Source organism: Caretta caretta, chromosome 5 (assembly GCF_965140235.1).
Source record: "Caretta caretta isolate rCarCar2 chromosome 5, rCarCar1.hap1, whole genome shotgun sequence".
NCBI classification, from domain to species: Eukaryota; Metazoa; Chordata; order Testudines; family Cheloniidae; genus Caretta; species Caretta caretta.
This window is the reverse complement of record NC_134210.1, coordinates 13,674,540-13,697,482: the sequence shown is the minus strand read 5'-3', so window position 1 is coordinate 13,697,482 and position 22,943 is coordinate 13,674,540. Positions and strand designations below refer to the sequence as shown.

At 43.4% G+C, this 22,943-nt stretch overlaps 1 protein-coding gene across 1 annotated transcript in view; it reads left to right on the top strand.

The window, feature by feature from the left end:
- Positions 1-22,943, top strand: part of LOXHD1 (lipoxygenase homology PLAT domains 1) — a 315,277-nt gene that overhangs the window by 78,087 nt on the left and 214,247 nt on the right. The window contains exon 8 of the mRNA XM_075128349.1: positions 19,872-19,986. Coding sequence (XP_074984450.1) covers positions 19,872-19,986 — 115 coding nt within the window. The remainder of the gene's footprint in view (positions 1-19,871; positions 19,987-22,943) is intronic.

Sequence of the window (22,943 nt, the reverse complement as noted above, 5' to 3'; positions counted from 1 at the left end):
GACTCTGATCAAGCACTGAAAGTTAAGCTCATGGTTCAGTGTTTTGCTAGAATGGGGTCAGAATTATCAGCACCTTCCAGGAGTCAGCCCTAAGTGAATATTTACAATATTCAAGGAATTTTCTATTGGAAATATAGGAAAGTATAAGAGACTTCAGCTACTGACATAAACCTATTCATCTTTGATAAAACTGGCAAGTTTCTGAGGCTCTCAACAGTATCCGTAATCTATAGTTACTATCTAATGTTTTCCTAGACCTTTTGGCCTAATTAGCCATGAATGTACAGAATTGCTTGTGCCCTGCTTTACCCTTTTATTCATGACTAGGGCATGTTTCAATATTATTAATATTTCTGGACTGCCAAGGTGTGCTAGGTGTTTCACATAGAAATGAGAAGATAAAGCATGTGTCCAGAGGAGTTTACAGTCTAAATAGGCAATATTCTAAAGAAGGGGAAGGCGGCAGGGAAGCAAGCAATTAAACAGTGATATTTACAACATAATTCTCTCCTCACACCTTTTGCCTCTTAGTGCCTGTCCTCAACAGCTTACAATATAAATTACTATCTGTTTGTAAAAACAACAAGGAGTCCTTGTGGCACCTTAGAGACTAACAAATTTATTTGGGTATAAGCTTTTGTGGGCTAAAATCCACTTCATCAGATCCATGGAGTGAAAAACACAGTAGGCAGGTATATATAATACAGCACATGAAAAGACGGGATTTACCTTACCAAGTGGGGGATCAGTGCTAACAAAGCCAGTTCGAACAGGGTGGATGTAGCCTGTTCCCAACAGTTGACAAGAAAGGATGAATATCAACAGAGGGAAAATTACTTTTGGTAGAGCTAATGAGGGTGGATATGGCCCAGCACCTAGTACAATGGGACCCTGATCTCAGTTGGAGCCTGACTAATGTGTGAGTAATACCAATAAATAATAATAATATGTTATTTCCAGAGAGACAGGGTAGGTGAAGTAATATCTTTTATTGGACTAACTTCTGTGGGTGAGAGAGACAAGCTTTTGAGCTCCACAGAGCTCTTCTTCAGGTCTGGAAAGGGTAATCACAGCGTTACAGCTAAATACAAGGTGGAACAGATTGTTAAGCATGAGGAGTTAACACGTGTTGCAAGAAACCTCTGCAGTCATTGGACACAGCATGCTGCTGATCTGCCTTCATGACAATTGAATCACAAATTGATTTCCTCCGCCCAATCCGCCAGAACAGTCTTCACATGATAGAGAAAGGCAATTTCCCTATCTCACCAAGGGTAAAAGACCTATCGGCTACCCTTAGCTAATTTAGCCCACTCGTCGAAGCGGTTACCAGCATGTGGACACTGTCGCATGCAAACAATTACTTGGAGCCACCAGTGAGAGCTGGATGTAGGTGGGGACCAAAGCGGATGAACTACTCCCTACGGAGCATGACGTGTTCATATGACAGAGGTTCTACCCCTCCCTAATACCCCTCATACATCCCATGACAAGGCACCGAAGGTGTCCTGATCACCCACTGCAGCTAAAGAAGTCCCCAGACATAATGATTCTCCATGCCGCTGGAATCCGGCTTCCATGGCTGAGAGAGTGGGACTGCCTCTATGCAGCGGCTTTCTCGTTCAAACATTTCCTGAACAGTTTGTTTTTCTTGCAAATCTCATCCCATCAATATCATCTTTGGTGGCCTTGGGACTAGTGGTCATTCAGCTCTATCCCCAGGGCAGCGGAGAAGTTTGGCACCATCCTAGGTGGCTGAGCAGACCTTTTTAGGATAACACTGCTCACCTTTTTAAAGGGAGGGGGCTCGAAAAGGTGCTTGTAAACATTGCCTGCCCCATAATATCTGGCTGACTACCATGGCTGGCAGATCATCCTGCAGTGGTCAAAAAACAACAAAGAAGAAAAGACTCATTCTAGGACTGTGGAACGTCCGCACCCTTATGGACAGAGAAGATGCACAAATGCCTGAGAGAAGAACAGCTCGTCTCCAGAGAACTTGCCCGCTACAATATTGATATTGCAGCACTGAGTGAGACTAGACTGTCTGGAGAAGGCTCCATCTGTGAGCTAGGAGATGACTACACTTTCTTCTGGAAAGGAAAAGCAGAGGATGATGACAGGATCCATGGAGCTGGATTTGCAATAAGAATGTCTTTCCAGAAACAACTTCCTGACCTCTCTATTGTCCTGAACGAACTGCTCATGAAACTTAGGTTCCCCTGAGCCCTTCATGGCATGTCACTGTCATCCGTGTCTACACTGACCAGCACAGAGGAAGGCAAGGAGCAGTTCTACTCTGACCTGGACTCCATCCTGAGATCATCCCCTACATATGACAAGCTCATCTTGCTGGGAGACTTCAACACTAGAGTTGGTAGAGACAGCAGTGACTGGAGAGGTATGGTAGGACAATATGGAGTGGGAAAGATGAACAGCAATGGATTCCTCCTTTTCGGTAAATGTGCAGAATATAGTCTGCTCATCACTAGCACCATCTTTAGGCAAAATGATAAATATAAAACAACGTGGATGCACCTATGGTCCAAACAATGACACCTGATCGATTATGTACCATCTGCCAATGAGACATCCACGATGTCAGAATTACCAGAGCTGGAGCATGGCACAGAATGCTGGACAGACCCCAGTTTGGCAAGAACAATACTCAGCCTGCATATAGTCCCTTCATAGCGCAGGTGCCCCAAGCTAAACAGAATAGCCTTCAACATAGCAAAGCTCTAGCACATCAACTATCAGGTGCAGTTTCAGCAGTCACTTGATGACAAGCTTTTTTCATGCTCACCATTCACTGGCAACCCAACTGAAAAATTGAACCAGCTCAAAGATGTGATTATGGACATATCTAAATCAGTGCTGGGGCTAAAGAAAAGGGTACACCAAGATTGGTTCAATGAGAATGAGGACATTTCCAAACTCCTAAGTGACAAACAGAGAGCATTTGCTGAATTGCAGAACAATCTCACTTCCATTTCAAAGAAAGATAGGAATAAGTATCTACAGAGCAAGGCCCAGTGTGAACTGAGGAGAATGCAGGATGAGTGGTGGGAGAGAAAAGCTGTAGAAGTTCAGCATTACACAGATACGAATAATGCAGAGATGTTCTTTGTCTCTCTTAAAGCAGACTACCGATCATTTAAATCTGGCATAGCTCCCCTGAAGTCAGCAGATGGCACAACCCTCATCAAAGACTAGGAAGGAAACATACAGAGATGGGCTGAACACTTCAACAGTCTACACAATAGACCATCCATGGTTGATCGATGTGTCATTGATCAACGACACGGGAAACCCATTAAAGAGGATCTCGACCTCTCTCCATGAGTTGAAGAGGTCATGAAAGCCATCAAACAGTTGAATTCCGGCAAAGCATCCAGAAAGGATAGAATTCCACCAGAACTGTACAAAGCTGCAGGTCCAAAGGCTATTGAGGTGTTTCATGACATCTTGAGTAGCATTTGGAAGTAAGAAGAAATGCCAAAAGACTTCAGAGATGCTATTATTGTACCACTATTCAAAAACAAAGGCAGCAAACCTGACTGTGGAAACCACATAGGCATTTCTCTCCTCTGTACAGCAGGGAAAATACTAGCTCGCATTCTGCTGAACAGACTCATTGCAAATATATCTGAAGAGAATCTGCCAGAAGTGCAGTGTGGTTTCAGACCAGCTCACAGTACTAGGGACATGATTTTTGTCATAAGGCAGGTCCAGGAAAAATATTTTAGAGCAGAACATGGACCTGTATGCAGTTTTCATTTACTTGACCAGAGACTTTGATATGATCAACTGAGAATGTCTAAGGGCTATTCTACATAAACTGGGCTGCCAAAGAAAGAATGTTCATACAAATCATCTGTCTGTTCCATGTCCATTTGATAGTGCAAGTGTTCTTGAATGGTGACTCTTCTGATGCATTTGAAATCTGAAATGGAGTGAAGCAAAGCTATGTACTTGCTCCAGTGCCGTTAAGCTTGTTCTTTGTCTGTGTCCTCAGCCACACCACAAGGGACTTGGATCAGGGATATACATCCATTACGAACTCGATGGATCTCTCTGATCTTTGAAGACTAAATGATAGGACCAAGATTCTGGAGAGACTTCTAGTTGAGACACTTTTTGCAGATGACTGCACCCTGTTGGTCCATAGACATAACTACCTTCAGGTTGTCGTTGATGGATGATTTAGTTGCGGATTGGTCCTGTTTTGAGCAGGGGATTGGACTAGATGACCTCCTGAGGTCCCTTCCAACCCTGATATTCTATGATTCCATGATTTTTCTGAAGCATCTCAGCTCTTTGGCCTCACCCTCAGTCTTGGTAAGTCTTGTTCCACCCAGCACCTCATTCCAATGCCCCAGTGCCAGCCATCTCTATCCAAGGCACACAGCTGAAAAATGTGGATCAGTTAAAGTATTTGGGCAGCACCATCTCTAGTGATCGTTCCCTTGATAAGGAAATTGCCACCAGAATCAGTAAAGCCAGCCAGGCCCTTGGCTGACTCCGAACAAAAGTCCTTAACCAACACAACATTCATCTCTCCACCAAATTGAAGATCTACAGTGTAGTGGTTCTAACATCTCTCCTCTATGGTTCTGAGACATGGACTCTTCAGAGCCAGCACTTTAAACAGCTTGAGCAATTTCACATGCGCTCAATAATGAGCATTCGCTGGGAGGACAGAGCGATCAATATTAAAGTTCTTGAGAGAGCAAACACAACCAGCATCAAGGAAATACTACTGAGAGCATCACTTAGGTGGACTGGACGATCTCATCAGAATGAAGGAGCACCACCTCCCAAAACAGATCCTGTATAGCGAGCTGAGACAGGTAAAAGAAAGAAGCGTTTTCCATATAAGTGCTTCAAAGATCACTTGAAGAGCAGTCTCCAGTGGGCTGGCATCAATCTCAAAGAGCTTGAGAAAATGGCTCAGAACAGAACTCACTGGAAGTCTCTTATAAGATGAGCATGCAACAGGTTCAAGTGGGATCAATGAAATTGTCTCCAGGCTGCACATGAAAGGTGCGACAGAGCTGCATCATCTAACATCATGGATACAGACTTCCTATGACCTCAGTGTGGCCAACTCTGTGCATCAGGATTCAGACTTTGGAGTCATATGCATAGCCATAGATGGAAATTGTGACAATATCATCATCATCATGCTCCGTGATGGACTACTACTAGTAGTCATAGAACAATGGAGAGTTAGTGGTTTACAGATTTTTATAATGAGACACAAAACCCTCTTCTCCATTGAGTGTATGATTTTTGGGGTCTAGCAGAGTTATGAATTTAAGTTCTCAGGCTCCTCTTTTGAAGGTGTTGTGTAGGTTTCCTTTCAGGAGAAGGGCCAAGAGGTCAGATATGGCATGATTGTTTTGTGAAAAGTGTTCACCCATGGGCGATAGGGTGTTTCTGTCTGTTTATCATTTTTCTGTGTGCATTCATTTGAGAGCATATTGATTGTCTGGTTTCACCCACCTAGTTGTTGTTTCAGAGGAACAGCCGTGTTAGTCTGTATTCGCAAAAAGAAAAGGAGTACTTGTGGCACCTTGTTGTTGTGGGATTTGATGCACTGAGTGAGGTGCACCACGTGTTGTGACAGGCATGTGTAGGACCCATGAATCTTGAAATGTGGTTTATTTTGGCCTGGGGGGCGGTGGGTGATCATTGTAGCAATGGAGATATATCTAGCTGTGACACTCTACCACCATTCCCAGGCCTGAAGAAGGGTGCTGTGGAGCTTGAAAACTTATTACTTCCACATAGTTTGGGTTCCAAAGGCTTTTGTTTCTTTCTCTTGCTCTCTTAGCTAGACTACCCTATGCTGGCAAACCAGCTAACCTGTATATGACCCTTGACAGCTTAACAAAAGGATTGCCATTGTAATCAAGAGAATTCACTTGTGTGTGGATATCAAAGAAATGTTAATTAGGCTAGCAACCTCTAACCCATTTACTTGTGTTGATAAGAATCAAAGAGTAAATGCTAAGTGTATTTGTCTGTGTTTACCTATGTCCTGTTAGAAGAAATCAATTTAGCTTGTAGATGCTAAATCCTTTTTGTGTCTTGCAATGCTATATTACAATTCTTGATTGTCTTTGGGTCAAAAGGGATATTAGCGTTTAAATGAAGCTCGGGGAGTAATAATATTATTATTCTCATCTAGCTTTGAAACTTGTGATTCCAGATTGTAAACCACCTGTAAACTATCCTGGTAGTTTAAATGGCGGTTGCTAAGGGCATCCCCTTTGAATGGCCCATCGAATAAAAATCACAGACCGTGGGAATATGCTTTTCATCCAAGCCCACATAATGAAGTTGCCTGTCAGCTTGCCAGCCTGCTTCAACTATAAAACAGGAGCCTCGAGCCTGATTCTGGCCTCTGTAGAAACAAGGAAAGTTTAAGCCATAGGACTGAGATCTTTCAAGCAGTTGGTTGGAATACCCTGTAAAAATGCATGGAAAGACTCTAATAAACTCTACTTCTAAGCTGCACTTTGGATTCTGACCTGCTGGAATGAGTCTAGAGAGACTTTTGTGCAAACCAGCAAACTCACCATCAATGCTCCAATTCTGATTGGAGGGCTTGGCAATCACTTGTAATGTATATAATTTCTTAACCATTTAATAATTCGCTTATTTTTCTTTTTTATTATTAATAAAAGCTTTAGTTAATTTACTAAGGATTGGCTGATAGCATGATATTTGGGTAAGATCTGAAATACATACTGACCTGTCTGATCCTTTGGGATTGGTAGAACCTCATGTATGGTGAATTGGCTTTTCAGTAACCTCTCACCATATAACCATAGAATATCAGGGTTGGAAGGGACCTCAAGAGGTCATCTAGTCCAACCCCCTGCTCAAAGCAGGACCAGTCCCCAACTAAATCATCCCAGCCAGGGCTTTGTCAAGCCTGACCTTAAAAATCTCAAAGGAAGGAGATTCTACCACCTCCTGAGGTAACGCATTCCAGTGCTTCACCACCCTCCTAGTGAAAAAGTTTTTCCTAATATCCAACCTAAACCTCTCCCACTGCAACTTGAGACCATTACTCCTTGTTCTGCCATCTGCTACCACTGAGAACAGTCTAGATCCATCCTCTTTGGAACCCCCTTTCAAGTAGCTGAAAGCAGCTATCAAATCCCCCCTCATTCTTCTCTTCCGCAGACTAAACAATCCCAGTTCCCTCAGCCTCTCCTCATAAGTCATGTGTTCCAGTCCCCTAATCATTTTTGTTGCCCTCTGCTGGACGCTTTCCAATTTTTCCATATCCTTCTTGTAGTGTGGGGCCCAAAACTGGACACAGTACTCCAGATGAGGCCTCACCGATGTCAGATAGAGGGGAATGATCACGTCCCTCGATCTGTTGGCAATGCAAGTGTCATCTCCAAATTTGCTGAGGGTGCAGTCCACGCCATCCTCCAGATCATTAATGAAGATATTGAACAAAACCAGCCGCAGGACTGACCCTTGGGCTCTCCGCTTGATACTGGCTGCCAACTAGATATGGAGCTACCCATTGAGCCCGACGATCTAGCCAACTTTCTATCCACCTTATAGTCCATTCATCCAGCCCATACTTCTTTAACTTGCTGGCAAGAATACTGTGGGAGACCATATCAAAAGCTTTGCTAAAGTCAAGGAATAACATGTCCACTGCTTTCCCCTCATCCACAGAGCCAGTTATCTCCTCATAGAAGGCAATTAGATTAGTCAGGCATGACTTGCCCTTCGTGAATCCATGCTGATTGTTCCTGATCCTCCAAGTGCTTCAGAATTGATTCCTTGAGGACCTGCTCCATGATTTTTCCAGGGATTGAGGTGAGGCTGACTGGCCTGTAGTTCCCTGGATCCTCCTCCTTCCCTTTTTTAAAGATGGGCACTACATTAGCCTTTTTCCAGTCATCCGGGACTTCTCCCGATCACCATGAGTTTTCAAAGATAACGGCCAATGGCTCTGCAATCACAACTGCCAACTCCTTTAGCACTCTCGGATGCAGCGCATCCGGCCCCATGGACTTGTGTTCGTCCAGCTTTTCTAAATAGTCCTGAACCACTTCTTTCTCCACAGAGGGCTGGTCGCCTCCTCCCCATGCTGTGCTGCCCAGTGCAGTAGTCTGGGAGCTGACCTTGTTTGTGAAGACAGAGGCAAAAAAAGCATTGAGTACATTAGCTTTTTCCACATCCTCTGTCACTAGGTTGCCTCCCTCATTCAGTAAGGGGCCCACACTTTCCTTGACTTTCTTCTTGTTGCTAACGTACCTGAAGAAACCCTTCTTGTTACTCTTAATATCTCTTGCTAGCTGCAACTCCAAGTGTGATTTGGCCTTCCTGATTTCACTCCTGTATGCCCGAGCAATATTTTTATACTCTTCCCTGGTCATTTGTCCAATCTTCCATTTCTTGTAAGCTTCTTTTTTGTGTTTAAGATCAGCAAGGATTTCACTGTTAAACCAAGCTGGTTGCCTGTCATATTCACTCTTCTTTCTACACATTGGGACGGTTTGTTCCTGTAACCTCAATAAGGATTCTTTAAAATATAGCCAGCTCTCCTGGACTCCTTTCCCCCTCATGTTATTCGTCATATAAAACCAGTTTGTCTGGAGGGCAACCAGGGGCTGGAATGCCAGAAGGGACCTGTGTTTTAGCTTCTAGTTAACCAGTGTGGTGCTACAGAAGCTCTTTTGGGGTGTGTCTGCCCTGTTTCTTGCAGTATGCCCTGAGTGAGGCATTCTCAGCAGTGATCCGTTCTAGGCACCGGTCACAATTCCCTAGAAGAAAGGACTGTGGTTTGCATACGCAAACACTTCGTTCACTCCAAGCTGGAGTGTAAATCTTACCACTACCACTGTCTCAAGCTGGCATCTTTCAGACATTACAATTGTTTCACCAACAGCTTTGGAAATAAGTGTTTCCTCTTGTCTGACACCTGAAAATGGCTGGGTTAATAATAACCCTCTCTTCGTCCAGGATTAGTAACTGGATGCAAGTTGTATCAGTCACCACAGTGTATCTGTATAAATGGATTTTGCACTTTCTACATCCCGCTCCTAAAATGAATCAGTTTTGGATGCTAATCTCTGGCAAAGTTGTCTGTGTATATTGTTTCCCTTAATTGTGTACTATTCTTCAAATCAGAGACTGTGCATGCTCATAAGAAGCTGTAGCGTATCTGCAGTATATCACAAAACAGTGGGATTTGTTCCCCTTTGCCTATGTTCTACTCATTAATATTTTGTATGCCTTGAAGACTGGCCACCCAGTTCTGTCAATAAGAGATGAAGTATCTATGATAAGACTTTCATCAGCATTTCTTAAGACATATCACTAGTCAGCTTAATCATGGTCTCAGCTGGGGATTCAATATCCACCAGATGAGACAGAGTTTGAACTAGGCTTCACTTGCTATTATTGAAGTATTCAGTAATTGATGTGATAATTGGAACAGGATAGTCTGCACTAGTGACTGCTGTGCAAGCCTCTTGGGGAAATAGACATTGCTTTTATCTGACTCTCACTGAGAGAGACATGAGATCCAAGCACAAGACTGGGAGCCAGGCATTCCTGAGTCTAATAATGGCTCTCATGCTGACTCCCTGAATTGACCTGGGCAAGTTACTTAGGGCACTGTTTGGCCCTCAGTTTGGCCATTTTCGTGAATCCACAGTCCAGGTCAACTCCTCCAGTATCAAGTAGGGAGTTGGGGGGATGGAGGGAACTCAGGTCTGTCCTCTACTCTGGGTTCCAGCCCAGGGCCCTGTGGATTGCAGCTGTCTACAGAGGCTCCTATAACAGCTGTGTGACAGCTACAACTCCCTGGGCTACTTCCCCATGGCCTTTCCCCAACACCTTCTTTATTCTCACCACAGGACCTTCCTCCTGCTGTCTGATAATGCTTGTACTCCTCAGTCCACCAACAGTCCACATTCTCACTCTCAGCTCCTAGTGCCTCTTGCTCCCAGCTCCTCGCACACACACCACAAACTGAAGTGAGCTGCCTTTTTAAACCCAGGTGCCCTGATTAGCCTGCCTGTCTTAATTGATTCTGGCAGCTTCTTGATTGGCTGCAGGTGTTCTAATCAGCCTGTCTGCCTTAATTGTTTCCAGAAAGTTCCTGAGTGTTCTGGAATAGTCCCTGTTATTTTACCCAGGGAAAAGGGACCTGCTTAACCTGGAACTAATGTATCTACCTTCGACCACTCTTTTGTAGCCATCTGGCCTGACCCTGTCATAGAATCATAGAATCATAGAATATCAGGGTTGGAAGGGACCCCAGAAGGTCATCTAGTCCAACCCCCTGCTCGAAGCAGGACCAATTCCCAGTTAAATCATCCCAGCCAGGGCTTTGTCAAGCCTGACCTTAAAAACCTCTAAGGAAGGAGATTCTACCATCTCCCTAGGTAACGCATTCCAGTGTTTCACCACCCTCTTAGTGAAAAAGTTTTTCCTAATATCCAATCTAAACCTCCCCCACTGCAACTTGAGACCATTACTCCTCGTTCTGTCATCTGCTACCATTGAGAACAGTCTAGAGCCATCCTCTTTGGAACCCCCTTTCAGGTAGTTGAAAGCAGCTATCAAATCCCCCCTCATTCTTCTCTTCTGCAGGCTAAACAATCCCAGCTCCCTCAGCCTCTCCTCATAACTCATGTGTTCCAGACCCCTAATCATTTTTGTTGCCCTTCGCTGGACTCTCTCCAATTTATCCACATCCTTCTTGAAGTGTGGGGCCCAAAACTGGACACAGTACTCCAGATGAGGCCTCACCAATGTCGAATAGAGGGGAACGATCACGTCCCTCGATCTGCTCGCTATGCCCCTACTTATACATCCCAAAATGCCATTGGCCTTCTAGGCAACAAGGGCACACTGCTGACTCATATCCAGCTTCTTGTCCACTGTCACCCCTAGGTCCTTTTCTGCAGAACTGCTGCCTAGCCATTCGATCCCTAGTCTGTAGCTGTGCATTGGGTTCTTCCGTCCTAAGTGCAGGACCCTGCACTTATCCTTATTGAACCTCATCAGATTTCTTTTGGCCCAATCCTCCAATTTGTCTAGGTCCTTCTGTATCCTATCCCTCCCCTCCAGCGTATCTACCACTCCTCCCAGATTAGTATCATCCGCAAATTTGCTGAGAGTGCAATCCACACCATCCTCCAGATCATTTATGAAGATATTGAACAAAACTGGCCCCAGGACCGACCCTTGGGGCACTCCACTTGATACCGGCTGCCAACTAGACATGGAGCCATTGATCACTACCCGTTGAGCCTGTCACAGTATTAAATTCAAGTGTTTAACCAGAGTCTTTTTTCTAGTACCTAATCTACCTCTTCAGAGCTGTAGCACTGATGTAACAACATTGAGAGCTCTAAACCAAATTCCACCTTTGGATGTAAGTGTGGCTCCTGCAGAATTCTGATTTCAAGATTTTCACCTAATTCAACTGTATTGCCTCAGGTAGTAAAGTACAGGATGTTTAGCTTTGGATTCAAGAGGGCTGGGTACATTCTCTCAAAGCCAGAATAGCCAATTTACTCAAGAGCAGACTTGTGTCACATGTAGCCTCATACATCTGTGGAGAGTGAGTGCAAAATGGGTGTAAAAGGCTAGCCCGTGAGAATTGTAGCCCTTTCCACACACTTCCTCATTTGACACGGGTATATACATGATACAAGGCAGTGGCGAATCAGGCCTATTGATTTTTGCAATGGTTCAAATATATACAAAAATAAAAAGACAAGGTCTGAACCAGACCTGGACACAAAGATCTCTGAACTTTGAGGCAGTTCAGCTCCAGATCCAAGTTTTACAGTGTGGTCCCACTGCTATAAGGAAATGGAACTTTCTGCTTCTTGAGCACAATGGATTCTGCTCTGACTCTGTGTTAAAGGGAGTCAGATAGCATTAGACTCTAGTTTCAAGAGAAGCAATGTGTCTCTGTTTTCATGATGATGTCTTCATGACATGGAAGTCTTATAATGTCATTTACTTAGGCAGATGGGTGTACTGGCTGTAGTGCAAGAGCTGGGAATTGCAATAGCCTCTCACTTCCAGTAGTACATTGTGGAATTGCCTAAGCAGCTTATTAAATGGCCTTCTGATATTGCAAATTCTGCTTGGCTCCCATTTCCCTCTGTCTCCATTTTGTCCCTCTGTGGAATCTTAATTTTAATTGGTACTTAACAGTGTTTTTAATAATAGCACATGTTCCCCAAGCAGAGTTCATTGTATCTGTTTGTGTCCTCCATGCTTAAATTCTTGCCCTTAATAACTGTGGATATGTGCACTGCCAAGAAACCAACCCTGCTCTACTATGTGAATAAATTGTGTTCTTTGTCCTGTGCATGTAACACACATCTGTACCTAGTCACAAAGTTGTGCTTCCATGTACCGGTACAACTCCCTTTGCAGGAAGTATAGAAGTTACACTTTTTTTTGCTACTAGTTTCTTCTTTTATTTTTCTTTGATATCTTATAGTCTAGTATCTAGGAAGCTTTGGAAGTGAAGGGAAATCAACCTAGACTATCTATTCCACAGACTCACCCTCCGCCATCGTGTAGTTTGCCAGTGATGTGAATAAGTGGAGATAAAATGCACAGCAATCCCATTCAGGGACACAAAAGAAGAGGGTGCTTAATGAGGGAGATGTAGACAAGTATAACTTATATTGTCTGCAACATACAATTTGTAACAACTCTGAATGCTTCACTAGTCATGAAGTAACTCACTAAACAACTGATGAAATTTTGACAGACTATATGCTTGTTCTTGATATAACACTGGTATCTTAAGGGTGTAATTTGTTGCGGCAGCTGATTTTAAAGCTATTCATTGTCCTTCCATAGGCCTGTTTCTCAAATAACTGAGGAAGTGACTTTTCATCAGTACACTCACGTGGCCACCTAGAATGAAAAACAAGGGTGGGCACAAAGGTTAATGGCATCACCTTTAAAAAAGCAAGCGACCAGATGTTGCCTGGTTTCTGCGTGGGAAGGGGAGTCTTCAGACAGGGATCTTTTACAGGTCCCTGTCTGAACCCTCACACCCTGCACATCAGCTGGATACAATGACAGGGTCTGCTCCTGGGCTGCAAGCAATGCCAGAGGGAGAGAGGAAGGACAGAGACTGATGCTATGTCTACAGTGCAGATCTTACCTCGGCACAGCTGCAGCTGCTCCGTGTAGCTGCTCTGTGCCAACGAAACCCCTCCAACGAGTGGCGGTAGCTATGTCAGCAGGAGAGTGTCTCCCCCCGCCATAGCGCTGTCCACAGCGGCACTTCTGTCAGTAAAAAGAAAAGGAGTACTTGTGGCACCTTAGAGACTAACCAAGAGACTGACTTAGAGACTGACTCCAGTGGAGTGGCACCAAGTGGCGCTAGCATAGAGTAGCAGAGGGAATATCATTAATTTCCCTTCTTTTAACAGGTTTTCTGCAATCTGAATGGCAGTTGGAGCGGTTGCTATGTGGCATGCCCCACATGTTATCCTGTACAGGCTGAAATATCATTGTCTGCCCCAACAAATACAAACCTTTCCCCCCTCTCTGGATTAGACGGTCGTGCTCCTTTAATAAAACAAAAACAAAATCAAAATGTCCCTCTATTTAAATAAAAAATCAGGCAGTAAATGGCCCTCTATATAATTTGTGAATTCTGATTAAAGCTGCTGAAAGGTAACCATGATTTCTGGTGATTTTTAATTATGAGGCAGAGAGTATGTCTACACTAGAAACTTAAGTTGAAACTTAACTTATTCCTGCCATGAAATTGACAAGACAGCTAACAGCTGATGTAAGTAAGGCAGTGTCTATACTGACACTGCATCGCTCTAACTACAGCGACATAAGCCCTACACCTCTTGTGGAGGTGGAGTTATGATGTTGGTGTAGTAGGGCACTTACATCAGACCTAAGCTGCTTTACCTTGACCTAACTGTGTAGTGTGTATACCAGACCTCACTTGGGAGAGTTCTTGTTTATTGTTGGCCTCACTGCCTGTGCCCCAGCAGGTGGAGTGCTGCTATTGGCTCTCTCCAACCAGTCTGGAAGGGGTGTTATGAAACTTAATTAATTCATCTTTGTAATTAGCTAATGTTTATAAAGCATCTGGAAGACCTTAAATGCTACTGAATGCGAGTGCTAAATATTATAAAGTGCTTTGAGATCATTGGAGGAAAGGGCCTATGCATTATTATAAGTTATTTTCTGAGGGAATTTTGGTATTTCTAAAAAAAAACTAATACAAAATTGAAAACCATAAAATAGCCAGTGGTGAATTACCAGGGGAGGGAGAAGGGAATTTATAAGTTTATTTTCATTGGTTGGAAATGTGACTAAAGGTTCTGACCATTAGCAACATACCAATCATTCACAGCTTGTATCAGTGACCAACAAGGACCTACAAGCTGGGGGAAGCTGAAAGTGAAACATTGCTCTATGGAGGCAAAAAATTGGTTTGCCTGCTGTGGGTTTCCTATTCATGCTATGCAGTTAATACAAAACCTTGTTTTCCTTTGAGCACAAGCATAAGGCACCTCGCCCAAGGAATTCTCAAACTTTAGTAGAGCACTAACCAGGTTTTAATAGACAGATTGTCATGTGGCCCACTCCCTGTCCTGTTTGTGGATGTGCCAGATCACTGTGGAAGCTACAGCAATTGCTTTCATTGAAAGATGATACTAGGAAAGTATGTGGGTATTTCTAGCTGGCTTTTAAATCAATGGAACAGCTGGAAATAAGGAGGAGAAGCCAGCACTATGTGACCAGTCAGTCTCCAGTAAAGTCCTTATAGATCACAGTTTGGGAACATCCGATCTAGACCATTTCAGTGTTGTCTGTATAGCAGAGTTTGCCTGCCATCAGGACTTGGTGTAAACTAGCTCATTTTTCTTTCCAGCCAAATATTTCCTAGACCTTTTGGCTAAAACTCTGAATGAGTTTCTTTTCTGCTGGTGTGTTGAGATGGGGGATAGCAGATGACTGTTATTTCTGCCCAGTGTGAACAGTGCTGGTGAATGCTTTGTTTCTTTTCTATGTGTGTATGTCTGCAGCCACAGAAATGTGCAATAATAGAATATGTAATAATTATTACAGGTCCAGACAAAATTTACATCCTCACAATGTTAAGATGGGACTGCCGAGTTTAAAGGTCGGAAGTTCAGCCTTAACTCCGCCACTTTGTGCCTAGAAATATAGTTGATATCAAAGATATCTAATATTCATAGATCTTAAGGCCAGAAAGGACCATTAAATCACCTAGTCTGCCATGTATAACAGAGGCCTGGTCTACAATAAAAAGTTAGGGCAAAGGAAGCCACCTTAATACCTGTTAATGTATGTGTCTACACAACCAGGTCCTTTATGCCAACCTAAGTCACCTCTAATGTTGACTTCTGTAATCCACCTCTCTGAGAAGTGTAGCGCTTAATTTGATTTTCATGGGTTGACTGTGAGGTAGTGCAGATGCAGCACTGTGTAATTCGACTTAATTGGCCTCCAGGTTGTGTCCCACAACGCTCATCTGTGACCACTCTGGAGATCGTTCTCAACTCTGCTGCACTGCAGCCAGGTACACAGGAAACAGGCCCTCCCCTGCTAAAGCCCCAGGAATTTTGGTTTCCTATTTCCTGTTTGATCAGCATTGGGAGCATGCCAGCTTGAGCACAGCTGATCATGGAGACTACACGCCCCAAAAGCGCTCCAGCCTGGTCTGCACAGGAGGTGGTGGATCTCCTCACTATGTGGGGAGAAGAGTCTGTGCAGGCAGAACTCCGATGCAGCAGAAGAAATGCTGACATCTATGCAAAGATCGCTTGTGGAATGAGGGAGAAGGGCTACACTGAAGGACGCACAGCAGTGCCATGTGAAAATAAAAGAACTTTTCCAAGCATGCCAGAAGGTAAGGGAGGTGAACAGTCATTCTGGTGCTGAATCCCACACATGCCAGATATACAACGAGCTGCATGTGATTCTCGGGGGTGACCCTACCAGCACCCCCACAAGCAACATGGACACCTCACAGGTGTGTGAGTCTAGGGACAACAAGGGGGGTGATATGGTGGATGAGGAAGAAGAGGAGGAGGAGAATGGGAGACAGGCGAGCGGTGGATCCATTCTCCCCGAGAGCCAGGAAATATTTTTAACCCTGAATCCCTGTGGGTTGCAGGACATCACGGTGGCCAACCGTGATGCCAGGGAAGGCACCTCTGGTGAGTATACAGTTACAATCAAAGTCCAGTTAAACTTTAGCGGGCACACACATTCAGTAGTATTGCATGTTTACTGTGAAGAAAAAGCGGGTTGCTGTGGCTCTCTGCTTACAAGAAGCCTCTCCAGCTATGCAGAGGATGGTCCCAGGAAACGACTGAAAATGTTTTTCCCGTTCCAACTTTACAACCACTTTTCCCCAAGCTTACCTTTTTTTCTGTTCTCCCTCTACTTATGTTTGTTAAATAAAGTAAATGGACTTGAGAAATAAATGTTCTTTATTGAGTAGAAGCAGTGGGCTTGAGTGGGGGATTGGCTTTACAGGGACAGTGATATAAGGCAGGTGAAGATTTGGGAAAGCACAATGCAGACAAGCAGCTCACATTACTGTGACTCATTACTGAAATGGCTTTTCAAAGCCTTACAGATATGCAGCGCCCCTTGCTGTGCTCTCCTTATTGCCCTGGTGTCTGGCTGCTCAAAAATCGCTGCCATGTGATCTGCCTCAAATGCCCACCCCTGCGGAAAATTTTCCCCTTTTTTCAGAGATATTATGGAGCACACAGCAGGCAGCTATAACCATGGGGATGTTTTCTTCACTAAGGTCCAACCTTGTTAGTAAACTTCTCCAGCGTCCTTTCAAATGACCAAGGGCACATTCAACCACCATTCTACACTTGCTGAACCTATAGTTGAACCATTCCTTACTGCTGTCCAGACAGCCGGTGTATGGCTTCATGAGCCATGGGAGAAAGGGGTAGGCTGGTTCCCCCAGGATTACAATAGGCATCTCAATGTCATCAGTGTTCATTTTGTGGTCTGGAAAGAAAGTCCTGGATTGCAGCTTTTTGAAGAGACCCGAGTTCCTAAAGATGCGTGCGTCATGAACCTTTCCCGACCATCCTACGCTGATGTCGGTGAAACACCACTGTGATCCAGCAGCGTTTGCAACACCATTGAAAAGTATCCCTTTTGGTTTATGTACGCTTTGGCAAGGTGGTCTGGTGCCAAGATGGGGATATGCATGCCATCTATTGCCCCATCACAATTAGGGAACCCAATTGCGGCAAAACCATCCACTATGTCCTGCACATTTCCCAGACTCACTCCCTGTCGTAGCAAAAGTCAATTAATGGCCCAGCACACTTGGAGCACAGCAGCTCTCGTGGTTGATTTACCTACTACAAATTGATTCCCCACTGACCAGTAACTGTCTGGTGTTGCAAGCTTCCAAATAGCGATTGCCACTTGCTTCTCCACTGTCAGAGCAGCTCTCATTTTTGTGTTGCTGAACTGCAGGGCAGAGGGAAAGCTCTGAACAAAGTTCCTGGAAGGTGGCCTTCCGCATTCGAAAGTTCTGCAGCCACTGCTTGTCATCCCATACCTGCAAAACGATGTGGTCCCACCAGTCAGTGCTTGTTTCACAGGACCAGAAACAGTGCTCAACAGAGTGCAGCTGCTCTGTGACTGCCACCAGCAACTGTGAATTGTTTTTTTCAATGGCTTGCAGCAGGGCCACTTGCAGGACATTGCTATGTTCCGTGCGGCAGACTCTACTTCGGCTCTGGAAATACTGCAGGAGAAGGCACGTGAGGTGTTTGAGATGCTCACAGCAAGAATGCGCAACTGAGCAGGCTCCACGCTTCTGGGATTATGGCATACGCGTGGCAGCTTTAAGGCACAAAAACCACTGGGTTGTTTGCCGTTAAGCACAGTGCATAATGTGATGCCAGTGTTCTCATTCTCCCCTGTGACAATGTTTTGGTCCCATGAGGCACTGCACAAACTTCCCAAAACATACTACGGCAAGTTGCACTTTGGGATAGCTACCCATGATGCACTGCTTTGTGCATCGATACAGGCACTGCTAGTGAGGAACACTCCATCCAGACAATGAGCATGGTGTGGCCACGCACAATCGACTTAATTAATTCGGAGGTGCCAGGTCGAATTAGATAAGTTGACTTAATTTTGTAGTGTAGACAAGCCCAGAGGCCATAGAATTTCATCCACTTACCTCTGCATTGAGCCCAATAACTTTTGTTTGACTAAAGCATCTCTTCAGAAAGGCATCCAGTCTTGATTTGAAATCTGCAAGAGATGAAGAATCCTTTTCCAGTGGTTAATCATCCTCTCTGTTAAAAATTTGTCTTATTTCTAATTTGAACTTGTTTGGCTTTAAATTCCAGCTGTTAGTTCTTGTTATGCTTTTCTCTGCTCAGTTAAATAGTCCTTTAATAGACCCTCCATTTTCTCTCCTTGATGGCACTTATACACAATAATCAAGTTCTCTTCATCTTCTTTTTGGTAAACTAAACAGATTGAGCTCCTTCAGTCTCTCACTATAAGGCATTTGTTTCCTGCCTTCAGATAATTTTTGTGGCTCTTCTCTGCACCTTCTCCAATTTTTTAACATTGTTTTTAAAATGTGGATACAAGAACTGGATGCAGCATTCCAGTATCAGTCTCAGCAATGCTGTAAAGAGGTAAAATCACCTCTCTAGTCCTGCTCACTACTCCCCTGTTTACACATCCAAGCATCACACTAGCCCTTTTGGCCACAGCACTGCTCTGGGAACTCCTGAATTGTATGGCCTCTATAACTGCTAAGCACTTTTCAGAGTTACCGATTTCCAGGATACAGTCCTTTTTTTCCTTGTAGGTATGACCTACATTTTTTGTTACTAGATGCATGATCTTGCATTTGCTTGTATTTAAACTCATTTTCTTTGAATGGGTCCGGCTTTCCAAGCGACCCAGATCATTCTGTATGGCCACCCTGTCTTCACCACTCTTTAACATTTACACTTCAGTGAGATCTACAAAACAAATCAAATCTGAACTTTCTAGCTTTAGTTGTTTCTCAGTTAGCCTTATGCAAATATCTCATTGGAACAAATAAGGAAGAGTACATTGCTTTGACACATGCATAAATCAAAAATAGCTCAACCAATTTTACTCAAATAACAAATATAAATTTACCTCCGGGCTTAGACCAAGTGTGGAACACTTCAGCCATGAAGGAGTTTGTCTGAGGATGTTACGAGCAGTTGGAAAAGTGGCAGTAGAAGGAATTTATAACTCAAGCTAGTGGGTGCTTTTTTTTAACTTGACATGATATAATGGCAAAAGTTTCCACACATGGCAACCTAAAATTAGGCTCCTAAATCCAAGGATCTAAGGGTGGAATTTTTAAAAGCACCTAAGTGAAGTATAAGTCCCTTCACTTAGGTATTTTTGAAAATCTGAGGAGTCTAATTTTAGGTACCTACTTTTTTAAAAAAAATCTTGTTATACAAATAACATACATAAAAATATGTATACACGTGAATGGATATGCACACAGAGCCTTATTTTGTTTGAATTAACTCTGTCCTGCCCAATACCAATCTGAGTAAATTCCATCTGTCTACATAAATATCTGCAACAATTTTAGTTGGATAAGTTCTAACCTGTAGTGTTAAGCAGTGATTGTTGTTCCATCCCAAAGATGGATGCATTTCAGTAGTGGGTGAAGTGATCTGTGAGTAATTTGTATTTCAATTTATTTGTAAAGTACGTTGGGTCCTTTTAAACATAAAACCAGGGATTCCTTCTATTGTCTTGATTTTTCTTTTCTTCTTCAACAGTTTATGAGGTGGTGACTGTGACAGGAGATGTACGAGGAGCAGGAACTGATGCCAATGTCTTTGTTACTCTCTTTGGAGAGTTTGGGATCACACCGAAGACTCATCTTACCAGCAAGTGAGTATTAGAGAGAATTGTATAACCCTAAGGGCCACTCTGCATTCAATAATTTGTATTGCTTTTGTTGAAACATAACAGTATTTTGCTGATAGATGCAAATGGAACATAGCCTAAATATGTGCAGATTTTGTAAGGAAAATGCAGATTCATACTATTGGATATTTCTCACTCCAGTGCCCTACAACCGTCATGTGTAAAGTTGTGCTGCAGACCATACTGTGTAAGATCCAACCCTGCAATTTGCTGAACACTCTCATTTTGCAAGAAGATAGATTGGAGTGGAGAGCACTCATTGCCTTGCAGGTCTGGGCCCTGTATGCCTTGAGTGCCTACATCTCTTTCACGCATAGTTTTGTTCATCCGCCATCGTAACAGCTGTGGGGTTCTTTGTACATCTTGACTTTTTCATCACAGTATATGAAATGAAAGGTCAATATTTTCTCATCTGGGTGCCTAAAGTTAGGCTCCTGGCTCCATGTATAGTCACCTATGTATGTAGCCTGTTTTTCATAACTGCTGACCACCCATAACTTCCAGAGAAATCATTAGAAGCTGCATGTGCTCAGCACCCAGAGTAGAAAACATTGACCTGTGCTGTTAAAAGTTTGTATGGGGCATGGAATGTAAAGGGTTTTTCCTAAAGATAAAGGCCAGCTGTCTGGAACCAGTGCAAATAAGAGTTAGTGGATTAGGAAAGTATGGCCAGACCTTCCTCTAGTGTAAATCCATTGATTTTGATGGAGCTATACCAGTGGACACCAGCTGAATGTGTAGCTCTGCACATAAAGAAAACATTTCAGAACACTGCAATTTTTAAAAAAATCAACCTGCTTTATGGGGCCTGGCACTAGGCTGTGGAAGGTTGTAACACATTCTTGGAAAGAGCTAAGAACAGTCAGGGAAACCACTGCGGGGGTCTTCATGGACATTATTAACTTGCAGTTAAAAAACATTATGCAGCTTTCCTTGTGGCACAGCAGACTTGAGACTAGAGTTTTATTTGAAATATGCCTGGCTATCCCTGCTCCTGTTAATAATGTCCATTCCCCCCCGCCCCCCCCGCCACTGGCTCTCTTTCTCAGAGGAGAGAGCAATCCAATATAATGGGCACTTCACTGATACCCCATAAGCTCCTGAAAAAAGCTCTTTGACTAATTTGGGCTTTGTTACATAAGCATCTGAGGGCAGGTGAAATTTGAGGGCATCTGAGGGCAGGTGAGGGCAGTGAAATTTGTGTCACTAATGTAGACATGTACAGTTCTGTGCACATGGTTGCATGTGGAAAATTGCTCCCACCCCCGGAGAGTCTATTTTTTGAAAAACTATTCTATAAATTATTCTTATGAGTAACAGTATTTATTATTTGTATTACTCAGTCTCTCAGACTAAGAATGAGAGAGTCCCTTGGGTGAGGCTTTGTACAAGTGTGATGGCAGCCATCTTGGCTAGCACGAGGGTTTGAACCAGGAATATCCAAGGTAAAAGCATGAACTGCTACAGCTTGAGCTAAGGACCCAAAGCTCTCTAACTGGTCTTGTAACAGACTCATATCATTCGTGGATTGGCCCAGACAGGAATCTGGAACATACACTCACCAGTGGGTTACATAAGTGCAGTAGGTGACAGTCCTTGCCCCAGAGAACTTGCACTCTGAATAGATAAAACAAATAGGAGAAATGGAGGCACTGGGTGTTGAAGTGACTTACCCACAGTCACACAGTATGTCAGTGGCTGAGCTGGGAATAAACCCCAGAATTCCTGCCTTCCAGTCTAGTGCCTTATTCACCAGATCATACTTTTTTAAAGATAAATATAATTTTGATTTTAAAACCGAAGAGAAACGGTGGTCTGTTTGCCCCTTTTGAAAATTATTGACTCTGAGGAGAGAAAATCTTTTTGATTTTATGAGCATTTCACTTGATTCGGAGTTCACAGTGCTCCAGCAGAGATTCCACTGAGTCCAATTGCTTGACAGGGCTATGCTTTACCTGGATCTGCTCAGACTAACATGTGCTGATAACAAAATTGTCTGCAATATTAAAATATTATTGCTCAATAGTTTCTAACTTCCCCTTTGGCAGAACAATGTTTTAATAGAAAAAATATTAATTTCCCTTACCTATAGAATCTAGAGGGAAGTATTGGTCTTATCTTTCATTATGCTTGCTTGTTTAATTTTGTTGCAAATGTGTTTCAGAAAATACTAACCCTCTGTTAATGTCATACGGTAACTTCACGTTTTCTCCATTTCTACAGCACCGACAAGAGGTACCTGAAGCTATTTTAAATTTTATCCTCAAAAGAGGTTTTCTTCCCAGTGAAGCAACTCAAACATGAGAATCTGTAAAGAAAAATGATATGGGAATGGTAATGAAAATACATGAAATTTCAGACCTGTTTGCCATATTTGATATTCTGAAATCACTACTCACAGAGGTGTTTTTTTTTTTACTATTCCAGCCATCATTAGCAACAACAGTGAGAACTTGCTGTGTAAATATGTATCTAAAAAAAATCCTAATACAACATATCTCTTATCCGTAGATCTCAAAGCACTTTACAAGGTAGGTATCATTTTCCCCATTTTACAAGTGGGGAAACCAAGGCACAGAGCTACAAGGTGACTCGCCCAAGCTCACAGAGCAGGTGAGTGGCAGAAGTGGGAACAGAACCCAATTCTCCTGACTCCCCATCTGCTGCCCTACCCATTGAACGCTGCTGCTGTCCCATTAGAGCATTCCTATCTGCCTTATGGTAATTGGTAAGGCCATTAAAGGCACCTGTTTTTCAGTGAGTTTTCTCCTGGTCAGCTTTTATGTGAGAAAGCCCTTTAGGGTATGTCTGCAGAGCAGTTAAAGACCCGTAGTGGCTGGCCCATGTCAGCTCACTCGGGCTTGCACTGTGGGTCTGTAAAATAGCTGTGTAGATGTTCGGGTTTGGGCTGGATCCCAAGA